General features: G+C 54.3%; 2 protein-coding genes across 11 annotated transcripts in view; one reads left to right on the forward strand and one right to left on the reverse strand.

Moving 5' to 3' along the window:
- Nucleotides 1-15556, forward strand: part of TJAP1 (tight junction associated protein 1) — a 39745-nt gene extending 24189 nt beyond the window's left edge. For 3 of the 8 annotated variants that reach the window (XM_061991205.1, XM_061991209.1, XM_061991210.1), the window contains 9 exons: nt 588-641; nt 2496-2657; nt 3810-3971; nt 5661-5689; nt 6789-6950; nt 7596-7662; nt 9191-9298; nt 9846-9929; nt 11592-15556. In XM_061991205.1, the coding sequence (XP_061847189.1) occupies nt 2529-2657; nt 3810-3971; nt 5661-5689; nt 6789-6950; nt 7596-7662; nt 9191-9298; nt 9846-9929; nt 11592-12908 (2058 nt within the window). In that variant the 5' untranslated portion in view covers nt 588-641; nt 2496-2528 and the 3' untranslated portion in view covers nt 12909-15556. The other 5 variants (XM_061991207.1, XM_061991208.1, XM_061991211.1 and 2 more) reach the window with 5 other exon arrangements.
- Nucleotides 15557-16928: 1372 nt separating this feature from the next.
- On the reverse strand, nt 16929-22894 carry LRRC73 (leucine rich repeat containing 73). 3 transcript variants are annotated; one of them, XM_010205453.2, is made up of 6 exons: nt 22558-22894; nt 21938-22098; nt 20794-20916; nt 19520-19620; nt 19038-19221; nt 16929-17448 (listed from the first exon to the last, which is right to left on the reverse strand). In XM_010205453.2, the coding sequence occupies exons 1-6, from the start codon at nt 22827-22829 to the stop codon at nt 17378-17380; spliced, it is 912 nt and encodes a 303-aa protein (XP_010203755.2). In that variant the 5' UTR covers nt 22830-22894; the 3' UTR covers nt 16929-17377. The 3 variants fall into 3 exon arrangements, with proteins under 3 accessions (XP_010203755.2, XP_061846177.1, XP_061846176.1); XM_061990192.1 differs by lacking the exon at nt 16929-17448 and adding an exon at nt 19335-19407 and having other exon boundaries at nt 19064-19221; XM_061990193.1 differs by lacking the exon at nt 20794-20916.
- Nucleotides 22895-23572: the final 678 nt, after the last annotated feature.

The raw sequence follows: 23572 nt of genomic DNA on the forward strand, positions 1-23572 counted from the left end.
CTCTAGAGATCATCCAGTCTAACTCCCCCGCCAAAGCAGGTTCACCTAGATCAAGTCACATAGGAATGCATCGCAGGTGGGTTTTGAAGACCTCCACAGAAGGAGACTCCACACCCTCCCTGGGCAGCCTGTGCCAGGGCTCCCTCACCCTCACAGTAAAATAGTTTTTCTTTATATTTAAATGGAACTTTTTGTGTTCCAGCTTCTTTCCATTATCTTTTGTCCAGGTAAGATTAGCTGGGAGAGTCTCATTTCACTGGAGACTTGTTCAGTTCCTTCTGCCTTGGTTGCTTCCTGGAACCAACATTCCCTCAAAGCTATTTCTTCATGAATTTTGAGTTTGTGTGGTCCTAGTTACCTGAGTGCCTTGGACGTGTCCTTGCCAGGTGCCTTTCCACCTCTTGCTGGGCTATGTGGCTAACTTCACTTGCTTTCAGACCTGGTGTCAATTGAGGTAGGTACCTGGAGCTAGATGGCCATCCAACTCTCCTTGGTTACAAATATTCCTTATTTCTTACTTATTTATGGGGTGATATTTCAAACTGGCTGTTTTGATAGATGCTAAGCTATTTGTTTCTTTTCTTCAGGGCATCTGAGTGAGTGTCCCTGCTTCATGAGGCTTTGAATCTGAGCTCAGGCTGGTAAGTGCTCAAGTCCTGTGGACTACAGAAAGAATTGTGATTCCAGCTTGGGATATCTTCATGCACTTCTCCTGTGCTTAGCCTGGCAGGAATTGGCACAACTGTCCCCTAGATCTTCTGTTTGATGGTGGGGTGTTGACAAACCTGCTTCTGATCAGGATTTCAACATTCCTCTTTGAAGAAGAGAAATATCTTTCCAGCAAGTCACACTCATCTGTTTTGCTTGGGGAGGCAGTGGAATGTGCATTTGGTATGCTGGATGTGATTTTTCTAAAGCTTAGGAGATCTCTTCTACTCAAGTCTATAAAGGAGAAGGGATGTTGAAGGAATGAGTGCAACAAGGGGGATTCTCCAGCATTCTTATGATGATTTACAAGTTAGTCCTAGGAAGTTGTTCATGTCTGTGGAAGGGCATGAGAAACTTTTGTGAGCTTGTTTTTAGCAATGTGGAGGACAGCTTGCAAGTGTTCCTGTGAAGTGTAAAGCCTGTTGTTGCTTGGAGTCACTCTGTGCTTGGTGCAGACACTTCACACTTGCCAGTCTTCCCAGGAGATTCAGTCTAAGTGTCAAGAAGACATGAGGCAAGAGTGGATATGAACTGGGGAGAATTCTTGGGGCTTCAGTTAGACACTTAACATGTAAAACTCTACTGGCCAAAACACAAAGGAAGCAAAGCCTGCTAGGTCATTGTGAATGGGAATTACATGGTCCACCCTGTAGAAGAGGAGAGGGGATGATCTGAGTTGAAGTGGGTCCTGCACTTTGAAGTGCTGTAGGTCAGACATGAGGATTGTGGAGGTGCTGGGTTTGATCAGTGTTAGGATCCAGCAAGGGAAAGGGGAATGAGAAGCAGGCGCTTATCACAAATATAGGAAGACTCCAAACAATGCATGTTGTTATCAGAGAAAGTCTGATATTGGGCTCTGCAGGGACTGCTTGACATCCAAAAGACTTGTGTGTACAAAGGGGTGATTGAAATCCTGACTGCCTGAGGGGAAAGTCTTCCTGTCCTCCATTGTAGTCGCAAAGAGGTGGAAAGGAAGGAGATTCTTCCACTTGTGCAAGATAGCTGTTTTTCTTCCAGCCCAGTTTTTGGACTTGTACGCCTACTGCTCCTGAAGCAGGAAGAATCCTGCCTGGTGCAGCTTGGGTAAAGAGGCTAATCTGGTCTTTCCACTAATGGTGTACTGCTTTATATTGTAAAATCTGGCCTTAAGTACCAATGTCAATGGCATTGGTCCTTAATTTGATCCCACCTCTGACAGTGGGAGTGGTATTTTCTGACAGTAAGCAGTTGTGAAAGTATGGAACCTCCTTTTGATGAGTCTCCTGTGGTCTGCTCCAGTGGGGTTCCAGTGTAAGCCACAAACTTCTGTGTTTGGGCTCTTTAATGGCTGGAGTCTCCTCCCACATAGTCCCTGCTGACAGTGACAGAACGTGATCAATAACTCCTGTTCCAGCTGTCACTGCTGCCTGTAAGGCTTGCAGTTTCCATATTGGAAAAGGCCTTTCCTAAAGAGCCTAATCGATACGCTGCTGTGAGGTCTGTTCTCGTTTGCTATATATAATCTGGACACACAGAGACTACGTGAGTGAGCGTGTGTAGAGGGGGGAGAGGATGTGCCAGCCCTCTGCTCTCACTGGCTGGGAGAAGGACACAGCTACCTCTTGCTTTGCTCCCTCTCCCGCAGCTGCTGCTCAAGGCTTATGGACACATCCTTTCCCAGCTCTATTCCCACTCTGCATGGGGACCTGCTCTGGGATTCCAGGGGAGCCATATTCCCACTGGGTCCTTACTAGGGTTCAGTGGAGCGCCTGTGACTCTCTCTTGTGTGCACTTTCTGCTATTGGTAGGTGACCCACTTTCGGAGGCAGGCAGGTGGGAGGATGTCGACGAGCACGGCTCCATCAAAGAAGCCTTACCGCAAGGCACCGCCGCAGCACCGCGAGGTCCGCCACGAGGTGCCCATCATCCGCGACGACCAGGATGGAGTGGTCTTGGCCGAGCAGAGTCAGGTAACGGCTTCCCGGGTGGCGAAGGGCTTAGCACCATTGCACCGGCAAACGGGGTTTAGTTACACCGAGGCAGGCCAACTCAAGCAGGCGGAGGGGTTTGAGGTTTGCAACCTCAACTTCTCCTCGTCATGGTCCCTGGAGTCCAGCAGCGAGAAGGAAGTGGCAGGGTGCAGAGCGGAGCTGAACATCAAGAGCCAGACTGTCTTGCCAGCGCTTCCACATGGTGGGAAGACGGGGCAGCGGAGAGGGAAGCGGTGCCCAAACCGCAATCGTCGGCCCCTCAGCAAATTTGTGAGCCGTAGCATGGAGACAGTTGTGGTGGCTGGAGACAAAAGACACCATCCTACTTGCTCTTTCAAGAGCAGAAGCCTGGAACGCTCACTTATGTTTAAAGAGCCCCCTGAAGTTCTGACACCAAGGAAGGCTCGAGTCTCTTCTACACAGCTGCCTCTCAAAGGGATCCTGAAGCAGACCAACGTGACAGGCCCATGCCCTGAGACTTTACACAAGTCCCGCTCAGTAGAGACTCTCTCCTGTGGCCGTGGCTTGTGCAAGTCCAGTGAATCCCAGCTCTGCCTCAGCCGGAGGGAGAAGCGTTCGCTGGAGCATGGCAGCAGCAGCGCCGCTGACTCTGCCAAGCGCAGGGAGAAGATTGCAGAGGAAAAGCTGCAGTTCTCCAAATTCCTGGATGAGATCACCCGGCGGGTACTGAGTCCCATCCGCTTGCGCTCACTAGGAGAGACCAGGGCAGCAGAACAAGACCAGAACCCTTCCCTTTCCCCTAGAAGCTCTATGCCAGAAGGCCAAGGGGAAAGTCACCTGCAAGGGCTCAAATCCAAACGTGCAACAGAAAGATCCCCCTGCCCAAACAGAAGAAAAGCAGGAAAGAAATGTGGGGGGCTGGGAATGGCTGTGTGCCAGAGAAAGTGTGCTGAGGAGGCTGAGAGAACTTCCAGACTAAGAAAGAAACCTGTCCTTGGGAGGAAGAACAGTAAGGAAAAACTTTCCTTGGAGAGAAGGGCAGTAGATGTGTGTCAGTATGAGCTGGCAGACCGGGGGCTGGCAGGGACATCGTCTGGGCAGCAGCACTCACTGTCTTCGTGGAAGAGCAGTGCAGAGGGCAGAAGGGATGAAAGCAGTCCCTGTTCACAGCTATTACAGCCACGCCACCTGTGTACTAAACCTGGGCAGAAGCATGCAGTGGATCCAAACCACCCAGAGAAAGGATCCTTCTCCACTCCAACACACTGGAGTCGAGAGGAGGGGCCTACCCCATCTAGATCCTCCCCTTCCTTCAGCCTGGCACTAAAAAAGGTAGGTGCCAGGGCTATGGGCTCAGAGGCTAAAGCCCCTGCCTGGGTCTCATCTATTCTGTAATACCAGTGGGGAGAATGAGAGCAGGCCATCAGACCTCATCCCGTGGGTGCTCAGTCGTCAGAGGCTGCTCTCTTGTGGGTGACAGATAGCGCCGTGCTTCCCTGGGAGGAACCAGCTTCGCTTTGGCCCCAGGAGTGAGGAAGTCAGGAGCTGGTACTGTTCTCTACACTGCAGACTTCCTTCCTAGGTGTTTGCAGGTTGGAGGCCCTTCTGTCTGTGGGGCAGCAGGCAGCTGCAGGAGGCAGGCACCTCTCTTGTCAGAAGGTATTGGGGTGCTCCCAATGCTTTGTGTGTGCCCTGTGCTTGGCTGCCTTGGCATACTGGATCTTTGTATGATGCAGTTTCAGGTCTTTGTAAACCTTTACCTCTTTTTTCGAGCTTGTCTCAGGGCCATTGCCTCATTTTGCTAGGAATCCCATTATCCTGTTTGCTTGATGACTAGCATCTGCTGTGTATGTATCTGGTGGGAGTAGGGGAGGCAGATGCTAAATAATTCTGCATGAATTAAGCAATTGTCCTATTGGAGTTAGGATGTAGGAAGAGACTGCATTGATGGTTTTGTCTTCGTGGACAGAAGGATGTATGCAGGCAGTGTTCTTTTAAAGTGTGAATTGATGAAGGAAGCAACCCCATGATGTCTTAGGGCTAGGATGTTGGGGTGATTTGCCTTTTATAATATTGCTAGCAGCTCAACAACCTCATCCACAACTATCTGGGGCATGGCCTTTCAGCCCATACCTAGCTGTGACACTTAATGGACAAACTAAAGTGTGGTAACATGTTGAGTTTTTGCAGTGCTGTTGGTACCAAGCACCAAAAATAATCCCTTGGCACCTTGGACTTTGTGAGAATGGTCACAGCCTTGGGCTTTCACAGAAAATATAGTTGCTTTTAGTGCTAATTAAGTGTCTCCCAGCTGTGCTGGCAGGCAGCAGCTATCTCGTGGGTTAACACAGAGAGTGCGAAGGAAGTGAGAAGAGCTGAGCTATGTGTTCTTGTCACTGCACTGTGTCGCCTTGTTCTGCAGATCCCTGCTCCAGCCACCTCTGAGGATCTTGCCCAGAACATTAATTTCTTTCACAGGCTTTTCTGACCTCTGGTGTTTCTTGTGCTATTCCAGAACAGTTACAGTGGCTGGTTTCAGGTTTGCAGAACAAAACCCTTTTCACAGCACAGTCTGGGTGGTGCAAATGCTAGACGCATTTTCCAGCTCCCAAATGATTCTCTCTTCTTCTTTTTGTTGGGCTTCAAGGGTGTTGTGATTGCTGTGGTGACAATGTAATCCTCAGCCTATACTGGCCCATGAGGTTCCTGCTGCCCATGAACCGTGGATGTGGAGAAAGCTGAAACACCAGCTAAGGTGATGGTGTTGCAAGAGATGCTGAGATTGCACCATGGGAGAGTAAAGTTACCCAACTTGTGTGGTGGTTTCCAGTCTGGATCTTCCATCCTGAACCAGAACACACAGTTGTGTTTACAGATGATAGCAGCTCTAAGCTTACCTAGCATGACCTGTCAGAACGGGTCACAGGCGAGGGTCTAGGAGTGAAGACTTCCCTTTAGGACAGTATGAGAGACCAGCTCCTTCTCTCAAAGAATCTCACAGCTGTTTTCTTCCTTGTGCAGGAACCCTTGACGGATGCAGAAAGGATGAAGTAAGTGTCCTGCTCCCCCTTTATGCCTGTCATACTGCAGCTGTGCTGATTCCTCACACTCTGCCTGTGCCACCTGCACAGAGAAGCTGGCTGGCCCTGCAGACTCCTCTCAGATCTTCAGTCATCTTGGGTCCATACAGGCAGAGCTTTAGTCTGTGCATTGCCAGCCTTTGCCTTGTATGTCACTCCCCCTGAAGGGAAAGGGAACATAGACCCCCAGTGCAGGTGCAGGCAGAGGGGTTGGTGGGCATGAAAGTAGGAAAGGAAACTTTTAATCTAGGTGGAGAGAGGAGAGCCTTTTTTAACCCTTCTTGTTGTCACTGTTTTGGTGTAAACTACCAGAAGCAGTGTCCTGAAAACTGCTGATGACAGAGAGTGAGAGCTGGTGGTGGTGTGGGGTATAGACAGCTGCTAGCACGGAGCTCCAGGGCATAGTGAGGAAAAAGCTCATGCTCCCAGAGGAAGCCATGCTTCTGGGTTTCTTTGAGCAACTGAGCCCTAAGGAATGAAAAACAACAGGAAATCCATCTGACCACCAGGCATGTCCTGGCTGGGGAGGAAGGGAGCAGTTTGTATTGGAATGGGGTTGACTGGCAGCTGGGATCACATCTGTAAACGCACCCTGCCACCTCTGCTCTGGGCTTAAGGCTGTATGGAGGCCTCTTGCCACATATTAAAGGTGTGAGGGCTTTTGAACAGTGTCAGGTGAGGAGATGATTATTTTACTCTTTTTGCCTTCAACTCCTCTAACCTGGACTGAGATAAATTATTGAGTGGGTTCCATTCAGCAGTGAGGGATGCTGGAGCTGCACAGCTCATCTGGCTAGCGGACTTTGTCCAAGCACTGTAACCCGAGAGGGAGCTGGAAGCCATGGCTGGCCAGCTGCCCTGTGCTTTTGTTTGCTCCTACTCCAAGAGAGCTGGAGTCTCCTCCTGACAGAGGTGCACCTCTGTGTGTGCTGGCATCTCCTGCCAGGTTAGCCTGACTTCCTGAGGCTCCTGTGTAGAGTCTTGAGCCCTAGAGCAGGGTGGCGAGGTGAGGGTGCGGTGTGGAGTACCCCCCGTGCACTCAGGGGTGCCTTGTTCTTGTGTGCCCTAGGCTACTGCAGCACGAGAACGAGGAGCTGCGCCGACGGCTGACGTACGTGACAAGCAAAATGGAGGCGATGGAGAGGGAGCTGGAGTCGGGTCAGGACTACCTGGAGATGGAGCTGGGCCAGAACCGGGAGGAGCTGGAGAAATTCAAGGACAAATTCCGTAGGTATGAGAAAGAAAACAAGAGGGGCAGAGTTAGAGAGATCCCTCCCTCCAAAGACTCCCTCAGCTGGCGTCAGCAGGCTGTGCCCTGGTGTGTAAATCAAAGGCGTGATGCATCCTCATAAAGGCAGGAGCACCCTCAGACTTCTGGGCAGTTAAAGGCTCTGCAGCCACTGCTACCTCCAGAGTATAGTATAGGAATGCTGCCAGCATAAGGGGCTGACAACAACAGGGAATTGTTCATCTGTTGACTGTAAGGCAGGATCCAGCTTGGATGGTTACCCCACGTGTGCAAAAGGAGCCACTGGTGACTACAAGAAAATACACCACTGCTTTGCCTGGAAAGTATCTCCAGTTAAAAATCAGTGCCAGTCACTAGTCACATGCTTATACATGACATAGCTCAGGGAAGTCCTCTGAAGTCATTCACCCCCTTCCCCTGCAAGATCATCCCGCCTGGCCAGCCTCATCTTGCTTCCAGTAACTTTGGGTCTGAAGGCCATTATGTGGCAGAGGTGAGGCATACTTAATATGACTGGTTGTCTTAGTACCAAGCTGTCTGTGGAGTTGGTGGTTTGCTTGGCAGCTGTGAAGGGGGTTGGAGTGGGTGCCTGACATCCTTCCCGTGGATACAATCTTATTTCTGTAGGCTGCAGAACAGCTATACTGCTTCCCAGAGAACCAACCAAGACCTGGAGGAGAAGCTGCATGCCCTGGTAAGTGCCCTGTTAAGGCACTACAGAGAGGTGGAAAAGACCTGTGTGTTAGGAGCAGAGTGGGGGAAGGGGCCCTGGCTTTACCTGGTGGATGGGGTGAGGGGTGAGATTCTGGCCATGCATCTACTCCCCATTCTGGCTGGTGTCATGAACTGTTTTCTTGATTTCCTGAGCCCCTATTTGGTCATGCCCATGAGCTTTGGTTCCCCACGACATAATTGCATGGTACTCCGTCATGTTGCTTCAGTCCCTCTCAAAATGCCAGGGGTGTGTCAGCCAGTCTCTGGGTGGTCATCCTGGGGGGCCAGGGACAGTCAGAGCAAAGCCAATGTGCGTGTATGTCTGTTGTGTGCATTCATAACACTCATGGCTGTTTCTTTTCTCTCCCTCCCTCTCTCTCTCTTCTCCCCACGCTGCTGCTGGCACACGCTGGGTGCACTCACCTCTCAGGCCTCTCTCAGCCAAAGCTGGATTTTTGCAGTTGCGTCTTTTCGTTTGTGTGTTTTTTCTTTTTCCTCTTTACGTGTCTCAGCCTGTTGGTTTCATTATCAGTCTCACAAACACCATCCCAGGTGGAGGGGCCCCAGCCCTCGTCCAGCCAAGGGCTCACCTGGGATCCAGCAGCTGCCCACAGATGCAGCAGGTCCCAGCTTGCAGTGCTCCATCTTAAGAGCGTTTGCCTCTGAGCCAGCTGGAGTGTGGCATGTTGGGAAGCGGTGCCCATAAGCTGTGGCACCGCAGGAGATGTGGATGACTGTGAGCTTCATTTGCTCCCTTTCCTTCCCCTTCTGGGCTGAGAGCAGGCAAGTCAAATAGTGGAGATGCTGGTTGCCTCTGTGTAGCCCAGGTTGCTTCTAGCACTTGAATTTCTTGGGTTTATATTCATTATGCTGGTGCCTGGAGTCTGCATACGTGGGAACATTGTCTTCCCCTACTCTTCTCTACCTCCCACGCACAGCTGGGCCCTGGTGGTCACAACCTCAAAGCACTTTGGGCAGGGTTGGAAAAACTTCTTGAGTAGTGTTGGGCTTAAACTCTTTCAAGACAGTGTCCTCTCTCTGCCAAAAAAAAAAACCCAAACCCCTTTTGTCCATTCAGCATTGACTGCTGGATCTTTGTGGGCAGTATTCTCTTTCTGTTGCCTCAGAGAAAAGGGCTGAGTATCACAAGCTCAGAGGTCTTTGCTGCCAGAGGTAGGATGGGATCAGTTGCTCAAAACCACTGGCTTTCCACAGGCACTGTATGAACTAAGGCACAGAAAACATGGTTGTGCTGTAAGAAGAGATACTGCATTAAGGAGGTTCAAACTCAACCTGTTGTCTCTGAGGCTAGCAGAGTGACTTTCTCCACTCAGCCTCTGGAATTCCTCCCTTGGTGAAGAGCCAAAGCTGTCCCCCTTGTCTGTCTGTCTGTCTAGAAGTTTCTGTATCCCAGCTAAACATGTTGTGCTATGCTTGGGCTGAGGTGGGTGGTGAAGCCAGATTCTTCTGTGCCAAGGAGATTTACACCTGGTGTTCTTGCATCCCAGATTAAAAAGGCAGAGATGGACCGCAAGACGCTGGACTGGGAGATTGTAGAGCTTACAAATAAATTACTTGATGCCAAAACCACCATCAATAAGCTGGAGGAACTCAATGTAAGTGTCAGTCTGCAAATGGCTGTGGAAATGACTAAAAGTGTGCTCTCCTTGGTTTGATGTATTTGGTTTTTTGAGCTTATATCTTGACCTGAGTCCAGACTGTACCAACGGGAGGAGTCATTTACTTTAGAGCTGGGAGGGAGCTGATGCTTTTTGTACACCATTAATATAGAAGTTCCTGGATAGGATCCTTGTTTCTATAAACTCCACCTAGTCTGTCTGCAAGGTGCCTGCCATCAGATACTGTCTTCAGGCACGGCTGAGAGCTCTGGGATGGCATAGCAAGTCTGGTGGGACTTTGGGAGATTTATATTAAAATCCCCAGAGGGAGAGGAAGTTGAAACACTGACAGACCATATGCTTGGAACAAGGACTGGAGTTGAAAGGGACGCCTTGGCTGTGGAGAGGAGGGAATAGCAGATGCTGTCACGAACCATTCATCAGATGCCTCCTTCTGCTTCTGTGCAAGCATCTAGTCAGGTAGGGCCTTTTTAGGTAAGAGATGTGGCCTGACACCGTTGCACACCTGTGCCCTTTCTTGCAGGAACGATACCGACAGGACTGCAACCTTGCAGTGCAGCTGCTCAAGTGTAACAAGTCCCACTTCAGGAACCACAAGTTTGCTGATGTGAGTAGCAGTCTTGCTGCTGTGTGGTCAGGGCTCATGGTCTCTGACCTGCATCTTGCTTTCTCTGCAAGGCTGTTGGCCTCTCATCCTTCAGCCTCAGATAGAAGTGGCGGGGGGGAGGTTCCTGTTCCCACTCCCACTGAGAAGGCAGCACAGAGCCTCTGCCAGCTCCTCTTTCACACCAGCTCCATTTCACAGCTCAGCCAAGAGCTGTTATAAAAAGCACAATAACCTTGAATTTGATAGCCTGCTGGATGCCTGCTGGGAGCTGGCAGAAGGAGAGACCTCTCTCTTACCCTGCTCAGTGTTCTCCCTTTCCTCACCTGGCCACATGGAAGGGTTATGCTGCCTGATAAAGAGTCAAGCAGCAGTAGTTTGGCCCTACTTCCCTTCTTAGTCTGAGGAGAAATGTGGGAGGCAGCATTCAGGGTGTCTTTCAGGCCTCCTGAGCAGACATTCATACCAACTCATACTCCCCTTTGTGGGGTCTGTTCAGCTCACGTTGCCCTCAGGGTGAGCAGCGGTAGAGTTTAGGCCCCCCACATTAGTAGCATCAGTTTTTCATGTTGGAAGTATAATTCAGGCCCTTACCCCACCTCTCTCTTTGCCATACCTCTAGCCTCCATCCCTTCTTACGTTCCTCTCAGCAAACCCATGTGCTTGTCTTTTTTAACTTAGCAGGTGACCAACATGTCACCCTCCCCCATTGTGTCTCAAATTAGCACTCTTGAGGTCAGTGTATCAGTTACTGCTGGGGTAACCTTGACCTCTCTCCCAGCTGTCTCCCCTCCCTGGAGCTTTGAATCCTGCCCCCTCCCCCCCCCCCCCCCCCCCCCCCGCAGAGTGCCACATCCCACGTCAGGGGCTGCCCCTAGAAGGGGACTGGTGCTCAGAAGCTGTGCAGCCAGACTGCCTCACAGCCAGCTGTTGTCATGGTCCGTGCCCTGTGTTCCCAGCTTGGGACACAGTTTCCTTCTGTCTGTGATGGGTCAGACCTTGCTGTGCCCTCCGCTGTGCTTGAGTGTGGTGGCCAAGGTGAGAGCAACTTGGCGAGGTGATGAGGAGAGCAGCAGTGCCCCTGCAGGGGGAGGAGCAGTGCTTACTCCCTGTCCTGCAGGAACCCAGCAGCTCTGGAGAAAGTGAGGAAGTGGGATGCGGTGATGGGGTTGATGGGAACAAGGGGAGACATTGATTGTGGTCTGTGGGCAGGCTGCCACGGCAGCATGGCTGCAATTACGACGTTCAGGGAGCACCGCAGGTCCCAGCACTGGTGGCTGTTGAGTCACTTCACTGCAGCCACGGCAGATTTTCCACAGATCAATAGCCCCCTTCCTAGCATGTGCTGTCTAGGCCTTGTCTGTGTGCTCACATGCGTGAGGGGCTGACCTCATGGACCGTCTTGTCTTGCCCTCCTTGCAAAATGGGGTCTGTGAACCATGACCTAGAACCACAACTGGTGTGACAACTAGAGAGCTTTGTTAGTCCCTCATGGGGCAGGTTTGCTGTGGAAGGAGATACCTTTCTCAAGGCAAAGTAAGTGCATAGTGAGGTCAAGATAAGGAGTACAAAGTACACACGAAGATTGGTTGGAAAAGGCAGGTTATTTGGAACTAGATGGCTTGCGTGGCAGCCTCCTTCTAATGTCCTTTTCCTTCTCCCTAGCTTCCCTATGAGCTGCAGGACATGGTCAATAAGCATTTGCACAGCACTCAGGAGTCTGCAGGCCCTGGTCAAGAGGCAGCCCACACCTTGGCTCCGTCTGACATTGTTCCCACCTCAGTCATTGCCAGAGTCCTGGAGAAACCAGAATCTCTGGTTCTGAATTCAGCCAAGTCTAGCAGTGGCAGCTGTCCCATGGCCGAGGATGTCTTCGTGCACGTGGACATGAGTGGAGCCCCTCCTGATGCCTGCAACAGCGCAGGGCAGATGGGGAAGGAGGGAGGAGACGCAGGGAAGCAGCAGAATGGTGGCTGCAAGCCACAGAGCAGTGTGGAAAGCGTGCCAGAGGAGGTCCCTGCCTTTGAGAAGCTAAGCCCATACCCTACACCTTCGCCTCCCCATCCTATGTACCCAGGGCGTAAAGTGATCGAGTTCTCAGAGGACAAGGTAAGGATCCCGAAGAACAGCCCCCTGCCCAACTGCACGTATGCCACGCGCCAGGCCATCTCCCTCAGCCTGGTGCAGAGCGAAGACGAGAGCTGCGAGAGGCAGCGGACGCTCCCCAACAGCCCTGCATCAGAAGGGCGCCGCTCAGCCTCCAGCTGTTCCTGTCAGCAGTCCCCCAAAGCAGCCAGGGCACACGGCTCTTCCCAGAGCAGCCCCTTCAGCAGCCCCCCCCAGGTTCCGAGCGCTTTTGCCAGCTCCGCCAGCTCTGAGGAGGACCTGCTGGCCAACTGGCAGCGCATGTTTGTGGACAAGGCGCCCCCCACCTCGGAGCGGGTGCTGCTGAACCGCACGGCTTTCAGCCACGACACGGCCCCCGAGCTCCAGAAGCGCTTCAGCCGCTCCATGCAGGAGCTGGGGAGGGCAGCCTCGGCTTACTCGGATGGTGAGGAGTCCACGCAGAGCTGCAGCTGGACCGTCAGCCGGGACTCAAGCGTGGACACAGACAGCACCGAGTCCAGAGCCCGCAGGAGCCATTTCTCCTCAGACTATGGTACAGATTTCTCCCAGGATGAAGCCCAGAAGCTGTTGCAGGAAAGTGGTGGAGGCACCGCGGAGCCTGGAAGCCCCTCACCAGAAAAGCACAAGGATTACGTGGACCTTGGCTTGCCTGAGAGCCCAGCTGAGGAGAGAGAAATGTTGCTCCAGGGAAGCAAGGAAAGCAACCGAGGAGGCACCCCAGAGGAAAGCGGAGAAGGCAAGGTCAAGCCTTCCCTCAGTCGGCCGCACCGCAGCCCCAAGAGGATGGGGGTCCACCACTTGCACCGCAAGGACAGTCTGACGCAAGCCCAGGAGCAGGGCAACCTTCTCAGCTGAGGCAGGGCAAGAAGCAGCCACATGCCGCAGAGCTGTGGAATGCCTTCATCTGTCCACCTTCTGAGGGAGAAACCTCCCTTAGTGCCCCCCTCCTGGGGGAGCTGCTCTGCTCTGAGATATTATATTTATTCTGTTACTACCTGGAAGAGCCGGGGTCCCCCTTCCCCGGCGCCTCAGATCCACAGCACTAGCACAGCCAGCGTGCAGCAGCACACCCACTGCCCCGGCACACCCACAGCTATCTTCACAGCCTCACACTGGTGCCTATACTGGAGTTTGTTCTTGGTACCCCTTGTCCTGGTGCCTGTGCCTCTTTATGCTCGCATCTTCCTTCCCACTTCCCACTCAGGTACCTGAGGCCCTGGGGGGCTCCCATGCCGGTTGCCCGTAGCTGCTCTGCACTCTTTTAACTCGTGCCAATGGGGCAGAGTGCCTGTGTGGTGGTGTCTGATTTGCTGGGAGCCCGTGGGGCCGGGGCACGAGGACTCTCCCAGCGGATGGCTGCGTGCCCTTGAGGATGTGCTGGGATTGCTGGTGTCTCATTCTCTTGCTGGATTTTGTTTTCCCTGGTTGCCCTCGGGGTGGTTCTCCAGAATCTGCCTCTGCAGGTCCCCATCGCTTGGCTCTGCTCCCGGCCCCCACTGAGGCCACGCAGGGGTGCTGGAGCTGCGGTGTGGGGCACGGGTGCTGTCTGCTGAGGCGGGTCCGGGAGGCACTGCCTGCCGGGCACTGGGGTTTGTTTTGGTGTGTCTTCTCCCTCACACCTCTTCCCCCCCCCGCTCTCTGTGCTGTTGTTTTGTTTGAACAGTGCTGATGCTTTGCTCTTGGGTGGGCTTCTTTCTTCTTTCCAAGCCTTTGGTTTTGGGGTGTATTGTTTTTTCTTTCTCCCCACCCTGCATAAACAGACACAGCCGTTGGCAGCCAGTCCAATGCCTGCGTTGAGGGCGTGTTGAGGAGGCTTGACTCTAAGAGCTGCGCCTCCCTCTGATCCTGGCCTCCAGCCTGCAGAAACCCCTCCAGACTCAAGAATGAGGTTTTGTCCTGGGTGAGCAAGGTGTCAAGGATACTACTGGGCTTTTCTGGGCAGGGCTTGGTGCAAGGCCAGCAGGGATGCAAGGGCAGTGTGCTGAGGAGCTGCTCCCTGTAGATGCACTACCTCACGGCTTGGCAGCAGCCCTTTGCCAGGGTCTCCTCGCATGCCCCCTTCTCTGGCAGGCTCCAGGCTGGTTCTGGTGCTTCTCTGGGGCCTCCCCTTCTGGGTAGGGCCTCTCTGGATGTTCTTCCTAGTGTAGCGTGATACTGTGTGACTTCTCAGTCTTGTGTGCTCGGTGTCTTGGGGAGGGAGGGAGGGAATGGGAGAGGTCTGTAGATATAGGCTTTTTTTATTTTTGAGGGCCTACAAAGCCCGGTGTCTGTTTTAATTTTGTCCCATGCCCTCGTCTATCTGGTGTTTCTTGGCTCCCCTGGAAGTGCAAGGCAGAGAATAGCCTGGTTCCCTGTGCTGTGCACCCCTCAGCCCCCTGCTGGCTGTCCTCAGCTTGCTGTCTACTTTTTCAGTTGGGTTTGTGTTGTCCTCCCACCCTGCTCCCTGAGGGCTCTACAGTGGGCTGTAGGAGCCAAAGCCCTCTCACCAGGAGGGAGCTCTTGTTCATATGCTTACAGCAAGAAGTGCAGCCAAGAGCTGCCCAAGGGCCCTGCTCTCCTCCCCAACCCTCTCTCCCTGCAAAAGGCCTGCAGCTGGCGCAGGCCAGGTCTTCAGCTCGAGCCTGGAGGCTCCAGGGCCTGTGAAAGGGGAGCTGCAGGCCTCTGGCAGCTGGGCAGGTTGCTTTATGTTTTCCCACCTCAGTTATGGAGCTGGGTGCCACCCACCCTCTGTCTGGGGGGTGGGACTTGGTGTTTCACTGCAGTATTTTGCTTGATCTCAGTGCAAGGCCAGTAGGGATGCAAGGACACTGAGAGTGAGAGCCTCCTCTGAGCCCGCAGGGAGATTATCCCTATCCTGAGCCTGGGCAGGGGCCAGCTCAGGCTCTGCGTTTGCTGTCATCAGCCCCTGCACTGCTGCATTTCTTCTATCCCTCTGCAATGGCTGCCAGCTCCTGCCTCTCAGCTACCACCCTGGGCTGGGTGCTCATTGAGCAAACTCCTCCGGCTCTCAGGCTGCTGGAGGCCCGCCTGTGGGACAGCACAGGCTCCTGTAGGCTGTGGGGTAGGCATTGCCCCTCAGGGCTCAGCCCCATCTGCCCTGAATGCTGACCAGGGGATAAAACCCACTCTTGCTGAAGCACCTGGTGCTGATGGTGCTGTGCAGAGCCAGCCTCCCTCTGCTTCTGGTCAAGGTAGGCAAAACAGTGGAAGAAGGGAGGGGCAGCAAAGGGGTGCCCAGTGCCTCACCGGGCACTTGTGCTTCGCAGCACTGGGCTGCTAGCAGAGGCTGAGAGTGAGCAGTGGGCTCAGAGGAGCAGAGCCCTTTCCCATCAGGCACAGCACCTGCCCTCCACGCTCCTGCTTGCCTCCAGCGCTGCTGCAGCTGGGGCCTTCAGCTGACCCCACTTTTGGTGTCCCAACTCCAGACTGTTAATCTGGTTTTTTTTCTGAAATTTTCAAACTGATGTATATTTTAAGATGAGAAATAAACTATTTTAAAATTAGGGGGCAATGGCTGTAGTGTTCTGTCTGTTGGATGAGACCTGGACCGGACTGACCCTGAGCGTGTGAGGGAGCAGAACCATGCGTGGTGCCATGTCCCAAGCTTGTTGAACAGCACATGCCACCCAGTAGCTCTCTCGAGGAGAGCGATCCGGTGACCTGTAAGTTTTGCAGGAGGCTGTGAATTCACTGGTCATCTCGAGTGCCCGCTTCAGCAGCAGCCTGCTAAATCAAGTCATCTGCGTTGGAGAAGAGGTGCAGTCCCAGGCAAGGAGTGATGTAGAGGTATAACCGGTGTTTTGCTTCTGTAACGGTATCCAAGCTCAGGAAACTGCTCCTTGGGTCTGAATAGAGACTGTCAGCTCAAAGATTAGACTGAGCCTGCAAACCAGAATTCATTGGTCACAGCAGCACCTGTGTCACTTTTGACTCAGAAACTGACAATGGTTTAAAAAAAAAACTACAAAAAAAGAGCACAGATTATTTAAACCAAGCAGCTTTGAGAAACACTTAAAAATGTGAGCATTTTTCACATTACCTAAGGGCTGTAAAGGCTAGGCTTGTCAAAACCTCTGCAGCGACGCTGCTTGTGCTGTAAGCGGCCTCAGTGTTACCCAAACTTCTGCCTACCCCTTTGCAGGTATTGTGCTGGCCATCCTTCTGCCTGCTCCAAGTCTTGCCAAAGGACCTCCAACTGTAGGATGAGATGTAGCTAAGCATTTGAATATGTGTTGGTTTTCTTGAAATCCCAGCGCTCAGGCAAGTGTCAGTTCTCTATTTCAGAAACCGAGTTACCTGGGAAGGGGGGGATGTACCATCTCCTCGGTTTTGTAATTCTAGTGTTGGTATTTTGTAGATTTTCTTTTGTGTGTGGAAGGCAGATTTGGGTTGGTGGGACAAACCCCAGCTAGGAAACCCTGCAAAGATGAGAGAGGGAGTTGATGTAAGATGCAGCGGGCAGTCGGACGCATTTCCTTTTCAGAGAATGGTGCTGTGATGAAATTTCCTTCACCTCCTCCGTTAATGCTGCTTTGCCCTTCTGACCTAGGTGTCCGCAAAGCCTAACGCAGTCAGAGTTTCTTGTTTCTTTGTCCTCATAATTAATGATTTTATTCTGCGTTCCCTGGGGTAGCAGCTGTTGCCACAATTTAATCTTCCAGCATAATCCGAGCCTTGAAAGACGATATTCCCAGCCAAGCTCCACCAAGGGCCGCTTTGGCTGTGCAGTGAAACGTGGCAGCGCTGGTGCGAGCCCAGGCCTTGAGTGGAGGCGAAGGCCCTGGGCGGAGGGGGGGAAGGCCCGGGGGACAGCCGCGGGGGCCCCCCCGCGCCGGGGCCGGGGCCGTGACGGCGCCGCCGCCGCCTGAGGAAGCCGTGCGGGAGGCGCGGGCAGCGGGGCGGGAGGCTGCTGCCCCCTGCCGGCGCGCCAGGCCTCGCTGAGGGCCCGCCCAGCGCCGCGGCCCGCGTAACACTCACCGCCACAGCAGCACGAGCCATAGAAAGAACATCTCTTATACACATCTGAATCAATACAGCTGGCGCCGAGCGGACACGGCCGGGCGCGGGGCGGGGGGGAGGCAGGGCAGCGTGAGCTACGCATGCAGCGACTGGACAAGCACAAGCGGCCGACGGGGCGTGTGACAACACTGACGTGAAGAGCTGCGCTCAGAGCAGGCTCCGGCGCACGGGGTGCCGAGGGAGGCATCAAACGGGATGTGGAATGTGTGAGGAGAGGGCTGGGGTAGCCCGGGGGGGGACCATCGGACGCCGCTTCTCCGGCGGGCACGACGCTCTTCTGGGCAGAAGCAGGCACGGTAGCCCAGCTACATCTCCGTTTCTGCTAAGAGGCTGTCACCGAGACCTGACGTCATCAGGACCATCTGGGAGCTGGAATCTGTGGCAAGAGAGGGAGAAAACCATGAGGCGCTTGGGCTGTCAGAGAGCACAGGGCTGTGTGAGAGTGAGGAATCAGAGAGCACTGCGCAGTAGGAAGCGCACTGCTGAGAGGATTGTGAGATTAAGTAGTAACTAGGTCTACTCTGGCCATGAAGCAGAGCACGACTGATGTTTGGAGAAGGGGGAAGGCAGAGACTGCAGCGAGAGCCCAGGGTGGGGAGCTGCATGGGTTATCTGTCAGGGGAACATCAGCTCTGAACCCTTCTCATCAACAGTTTGCAGCGATAGTGGTTGCGCTGACCCAGACCTGAGCAGATCTTTAAATCTGCCCTCACCGAGCACCTCTTCAGCTAGAGAGATGGTGCACAAGTGGGGTGGGCCAGCAGGCTGTAAGACAACCAAACCCACGTAGCCTTGTGGCATTGCCTTCCCAAAAGCAGGGAAGGCAGTGGGCAAGCAGCCATTTTACAGCGGCAGAGGCCTGGAAATCCCGACTCTCTGTGCTGCATGAATGGAGGGTTTGTGCGGCCCTCCCATGCCAGCCTCAGGAAGGTGAGGGCAGCTTGCTGGCTCTGTGATGGCACAGAGCACCAGCCAGGAATGCTGAGACTCTCCCCACACCAAGTGAATCAGCTGCAAGGAGGATGGGCACGCATAGCAACTAAGGAACTCATCAGGATACTGGTTTCCTATCCAGCAGCCTTTTTAAAAAACAAGAAGTCTCTTGCTGTGTGTGAGGGAGGTGATCTTTAGTAGCCGTGTGCTTAAGCTCCAGAGGCCTATATGTTCGGAAGTGCTGCATGGGATCTCTATTTTGGGGATCGGTTTCTGGAAACTAGATCCAAAACTTGGCCAGAGCTGTCACTAAGGATTTTTATGGCTCTAATAAATGAGGATCCAGATGTTCTGAGGCCTAGGGAGTGGTTGTGCTTGTCTACTGCTAGTCTGAACTGGGAGGGCAAAAGGACAACTAAAGGTTAAAAAAACCCACCCCAAACCACCAGGATCACAAGGCAGGCATCACAATATACAGTATCAAATACACAAACAACACACAACAAGTTGCTGCTGTCTCCAGAATATACTTTCTTTCTTTTTTTTTCCCTGTTACAAGCAACAGGCAGGCTGTGGCACCTGGCAAACCCTTCCCACATTTGGGATGCAGAGATAGGAATAGCTGACGCTGTGCGGATTGCAGGGAGGTTCTGGAAGCAGTGAGGAATGACACGAGTTCTGGCTGGGATATCTGGCAAAGGCCTCAAGATCATTAATGCTCCTGCCCTTGAGTTTTAAGACTTTGCACAAAGATTTCTTTACTGCAGCACCAGGGGAAACGCCTCTGTGGTACCATTTTCCTTCCCTGCAGCAGCCGTGTTGTCCTTGGAGGCTGCCTTTGCAGGCTCAGCCCAACGCTGTTGTAATGCCAAGGTCCCAGCTAGAGGCTGCCTGGATTCTGCTTCACTGGGTGAGGACACAGACCCCATTCACCAGCCCCACCCCGGGATACCAGTGGCACTGGAAACAGCCCAGACACCCCAATTCCTGCCTGTCAGCCCCTGCCCACAGCCCAGGTCCCAGAGCGCTTACTGTTCTGACAGATCCAGGGGTTCTTCTCCCTAGACGTGACCTCACGAGCTTCTGTCTCCTCCTCTTCCTCACCCTCTGAGAGCAGGTCAGAAATCTGCTGCTGCAGTTCGGGACTAATGTTGTTCTCTGCCAGGATGAGTGTCCGTAGGGCTGTGGGATAATTCTCCACCATATCCAGCAAAGTCTGGAGAGAGAGCAAGATGAACTGGCTGCCAAGCAGCACGAACAACAGCTAGGCTGGGCAGAAAGAGCTTCAATGCTCTATCTCCTTGCAAATTCCAGCCCTCCTCCTCTTACCTCTACCTTGCCTTGGCCAGGGGAAAGCAGCAGCATCCCTGGGTGCAGGGAGGGAAGGGGGTGCATGTGGACTCTGGGAGAGGGATGGAGGCAGGTACAGGTCCTAAAGCCTCTATAGATGGCCAGGACTTAGGCCCTTGAGGCGCCAGTGGTGCTGTGGAGTAACTGTAGGTAGGCTGTCTTACCTGGGCTGACTGGTTGGTAAGTCCTGTTCCCTCCAAGTCCAGAACTTCGAGTGTTCGACTGGAGGCCACAGCAACAGCGAGCATCCCTGCTACCTGGTCACCTGTGGGAGAAGCAAACGGGGCTCTTAGCAGTTCCTGCTCTCCCTCATGTCATACCACACGCCCTCATGGGCCTGAGGCTGTCGTGGAAACATCCTCTGAGCATTTCCACCATCAGACAACCTCCAAATCTCAGTTACCTTGGGGGAGAAGCTTTAAACCGAGAAAAGAGACAGCATAAATGCACACCACTCTGTGGTTATGGGAGCAGACAATGACTACCAAGTGGGAACACAAGGGTACACAGTGAAAGTGGTTTTATTCCCCAAGGAACTATATCTTCCCAAATCTCTTTCCTACTCAAGGGTGCAAGGGCCTTTAGCAGTCTCTGTAAAGCATCCCAGATGCAAAACAAAGAGTTGAATACCTCAGTCTAGGAGGAGGCTGGAGCTGGACAGAGAACTCTGCACCAGCGGATGGACTACCCCTGTGGAAAGGGGACACGTTTGGGAGTGGAAGCAGCAGGACCAGGGAAAGTAAAGATTCCTGTTGGTGAAGAGACAAGACTCCAGTGTGTTACTTCTGACATTCCCCAGGAATGTCAAGAGGAAGTGTCAAGATATCATGCAACTGCAACACCTTCTCTTGGGGAAAAAAACCCCACAACAGGCTGCTGTCAGGTAACACGGGGTGAGGAGGGGAGCGCCCTGCTGATGCTCAGGGAGATGGCACGGCCCAATCTGCTCCTCACCACCTTGCAGCAGAGCTGGAGAAGGGTTGGTTTCTATGGCAACGAATGCCAGGCTCTCTTCTTCCTCCTCCTCCCTGCTCTGCCAGGAAGATGAAGGAGGAGCGAAGGGATGTGCTGCATCTGCCAAGCCGGCATCGACACTCAAGGCTTTAAGAACAGGGGGAGACGTGGAGGGGCAAACATGATACCAAACACAGTGCAACCAGCACGGCAGCACCTCCTTGCTGCACCTCCCTGCTTGGCACGTGGCGACCTCACATAAGCAGAGCAGCAAGGCTGGCTTCCCCTACAGCCCAAAGTGCCTGCCAGGGTGAACTCACTGCAGGGGATCAGAAGGCACCAACACAAGGAACCACTCCACCTCGCTAGAGATACCTGTCTAGAGCTTGATCCCCAGCCACCCACTGGCACAGGCTGCCCCAAGGCTGAGAGAGAGGCAGGAGTGCGGCATCCCTTCCTCCTCCCCCCTGCCCCCCCAGCTTACCCAGGGGGTTGTAGTCCAGGTTCAGCACACGGAGCTGGGAGCTGTGAGCCACTGCAATGGCCAAGCGTCCCCAGCCTTTGCTTGTGACACCTGGGTTGGCGCTCAGCGTTAGCTCTTTGAGGCCTGGAGAAGAGAGGGAAGCCAAACCAGAGCCTTAGGGTCACCAAAGCTGTCTCAAGCAAACTAGTTCAGCTAACCAGAGACACCTTTGAGCCATGTCCTCTGTACTCTGATGGGCTAAAAGTTGAGTCATGTCCTCTGTACTCTGATGGGCTAAAAGATATGGTTTACTCTGACAACTGTTATCACATATTTCACTGCTCAGTGAAATATTCCACTACCTTCAGCGGTAGCCCTTTGTTTGTGCTGTGACCGCTTCATTTCTCTCCTCTCCCAACCTATGTCCTGCTTACCCTCAATAGCACACACAATGGAAACAAGTAAAGGGTGTGCAAGGTGACAGGCTGGAAAGGGGGGAACAGGGATAGTAGGTTCTGCACCTGGGAGGGGTGGCCAGCAGAGATAACAGCAGCAGTGGAACTGTGAGCACACAGAGAAGAAGGTGCTGAGGAGAGCACTTGGAGAGTCAGGAGAGGACAGTGTTACCTCAGCATGTGCCAGCTCTCAGCCTAACTGTCCCACTGGCCTCTGAACACAAAAGATCATCCCCTGCAAAGACCTGAGCCTTGACACTAAGGCTATGGCCATGCAACTCTCACAGAGTGCACACGCAGGGGCAGGAACAATCCCCAGGCACTGACAATAAAGCCGAGTGAGGAGGTGGGGGCACACCATATATTTTTTATGGACATTATCAACACAAATGCAAAATCCTAAATTCAAAGTCCAAGCTGTCCCTTCTTCTGGTTTCAAATTCTCCTCCCATGAGCCAGAAGGAACCTGTTGGTCTCTGAGTGCCAAACTGCCAGTAGGACAGACCAACAGCAGAAAGCTCATGCCTGCCCAAGGGAGCTGCTCCCCTATTGCTTGGCTTTTCTGCTTCCCTTAAGTCCGGGAAAGAAATTCCTCAGCCCAGGCAAACTACAGAGCCTGCCTCCTCCAGGGCTGAGGATTTATTGCTGCATGCATCTGTGTTGGGAAAGCTCTGTCAGTCACTGTGCAGCCCACAATCCCTGGTGCTTACCTGACTTGGCCCCATCAGGCGGCAGGAGCCCGCAGATAAGGTTGATGCCTTCATCACCCAGCATGCAGTCTCCTAGATCCAGAGCCACCAGCGAGGGGTGGATAGAGAGAGCAGGGTTGAGGAGGGCCAAGCCTGCATCTGTCAGGGGACTCCCGTGGAGGCTGTACAGGTAAAAGGGAAAATTACTATGGAGCCTTCTTCCTCACCTGATGGGGAGAAGCAAACTAAATGAGGATTACAAATCCTAATCACAGGTGGGGAAACAGCACTGGGGAGCCTCTGCTGGGAGGGTCAGTCAGCTGCTATGGTGGCCTTGGCCAGGATGACAGGGTGAAAGGGATGCCAATAGGGCAAGGGTAGCCCCCATCACTGGGGCAACCAGGTCGGAGGGGCTGAGACCGAAAGCCGTGGCTGTGCCCAGCTGACAGGGGCAGAGGTAGCTCTGCCTCCCAGCTGGCTGAAGGACGAGGGGTTACTCCCTGCAACGTCAAGGGCATTTTTGCTCCAGCAAGATCTAAATTCAGGGGCTGGCACAGAGTTGCAAGCTCCTGAAAGGGCCTGTCCCCACCTGGGAGGGTTCCGGGGGCACCTCCCGCAGCCGCCCACCCCGCTGTACTCACAAGAGGGACTGGACAGAGCGATTTGTCTTCAGGGCCTCGGCCAGCTGCTTGACGCGGTTGATGTTGGAGACGATGCCCAGGTTGAGGTTGAGTTGGGCCAGGGAGCGGGACTCGGCTACCCCGCGGCAGACGTGCCCGAAGTCCCGCTCCGAGAGCTGGCAGCCCCGCAGCGACAGCAGCCGCACCGAGTTCTCCCGCAGGCTCTCGCAGATGTCCCGGATCTCCGCCCCCGACAGCGTCTCCCCGGAGATCTGGATGGACCCCGGCAGCATCTTCCCCCCGCTCGGGGAGCCGCCGCTCGCCGCCCGCCGCGGCCCCTGAGCGCCGGGAGGGAGCCGCGCTGCACGCTGCGGGCCGGGGCGGCCGCCAACGCCAACGCCGCCGCCGCCGGGCAGTCCCGGCCCGGCCCACCGCGGCCCCGGGGGCGTCACCGCGCAGCCTTACCGGCGGCCGCCGGGCCGCCCCGCTCCGCTCCGCCCGGCGCCGCCGCCGCCGCTTCTCCGCGGGCGGCGAGACCCAGGACAGCCATCGGCGGGGGTAACCCGAACCGGCGCCGGGCCCTCAGCCCTGCGGGGCCGCCCCGCCCCGCTGCGCCAGCAAGCGCCGGGCAGGAGCCCGGCAGCTCCCCGCCCCGCTCCTCCAGCACCTGCCGGGCCGCCCCGCCTCCTCTCCGGGTCCTCCCCCTGGTCCCGAGCCGGACGGAGCTGCCTTCCTGCGGGAGCGATCCCTCTTCGCATCCTGGCGTCCCTCGAAGCCTGTGAGAGGCAACGCCGGCCCCGCCTTCTCCTGCCTGCCGCCCTGAGGCGAGGGGTCGCGGCCCCGGCGCTGAGGGGTGCAGGAGAAGTGAGGGAAGCCTCTGGGAAGGGCTCTCCCTGCAAGCCCTGCTACCATCGGGAGAAGAGGCCAAAGCCAATGGGCCATGGTGTACTCAAGGTCTACCTATGCTGTACCCATGGCTTAAGAGCAAGGTCGGTGTGAATGGCTTGCAGTGGCCCGGGGCTTGCGGAGCTGGTGG

The sequence above is a fragment of the Colius striatus genome, chromosome 2 (assembly GCF_028858725.1).
Source record: "Colius striatus isolate bColStr4 chromosome 2, bColStr4.1.hap1, whole genome shotgun sequence".
Taxonomy (NCBI): domain Eukaryota; kingdom Metazoa; phylum Chordata; class Aves; order Coliiformes; family Coliidae; genus Colius; species Colius striatus.

Excerpts from the sequence above, each read along its gene's own strand:
- LRRC73 (XM_010205453.2), bottom strand. The coding sequence starts at position 22,829 with ATGCTGCCGGGGTCCATCCAGATCTCCGGGGAGACGCTGTCGGGGGCG. Across the intron at positions 20,917-21,937 it reads GCCTGATGGGGCCAAGTCAG|GCCTCAAAGAGCTAACGCTG; the intron begins GTAAGCACCAGG and ends TCTCTTCTCCAG. Across the intron at positions 17,449-19,037 it reads CCCCTGGATCTGTCAGAACA|ATTCCAGCTCCCAGATGGTC; the intron begins GTAAGCGCTCTG and ends CTCTTGCCACAG.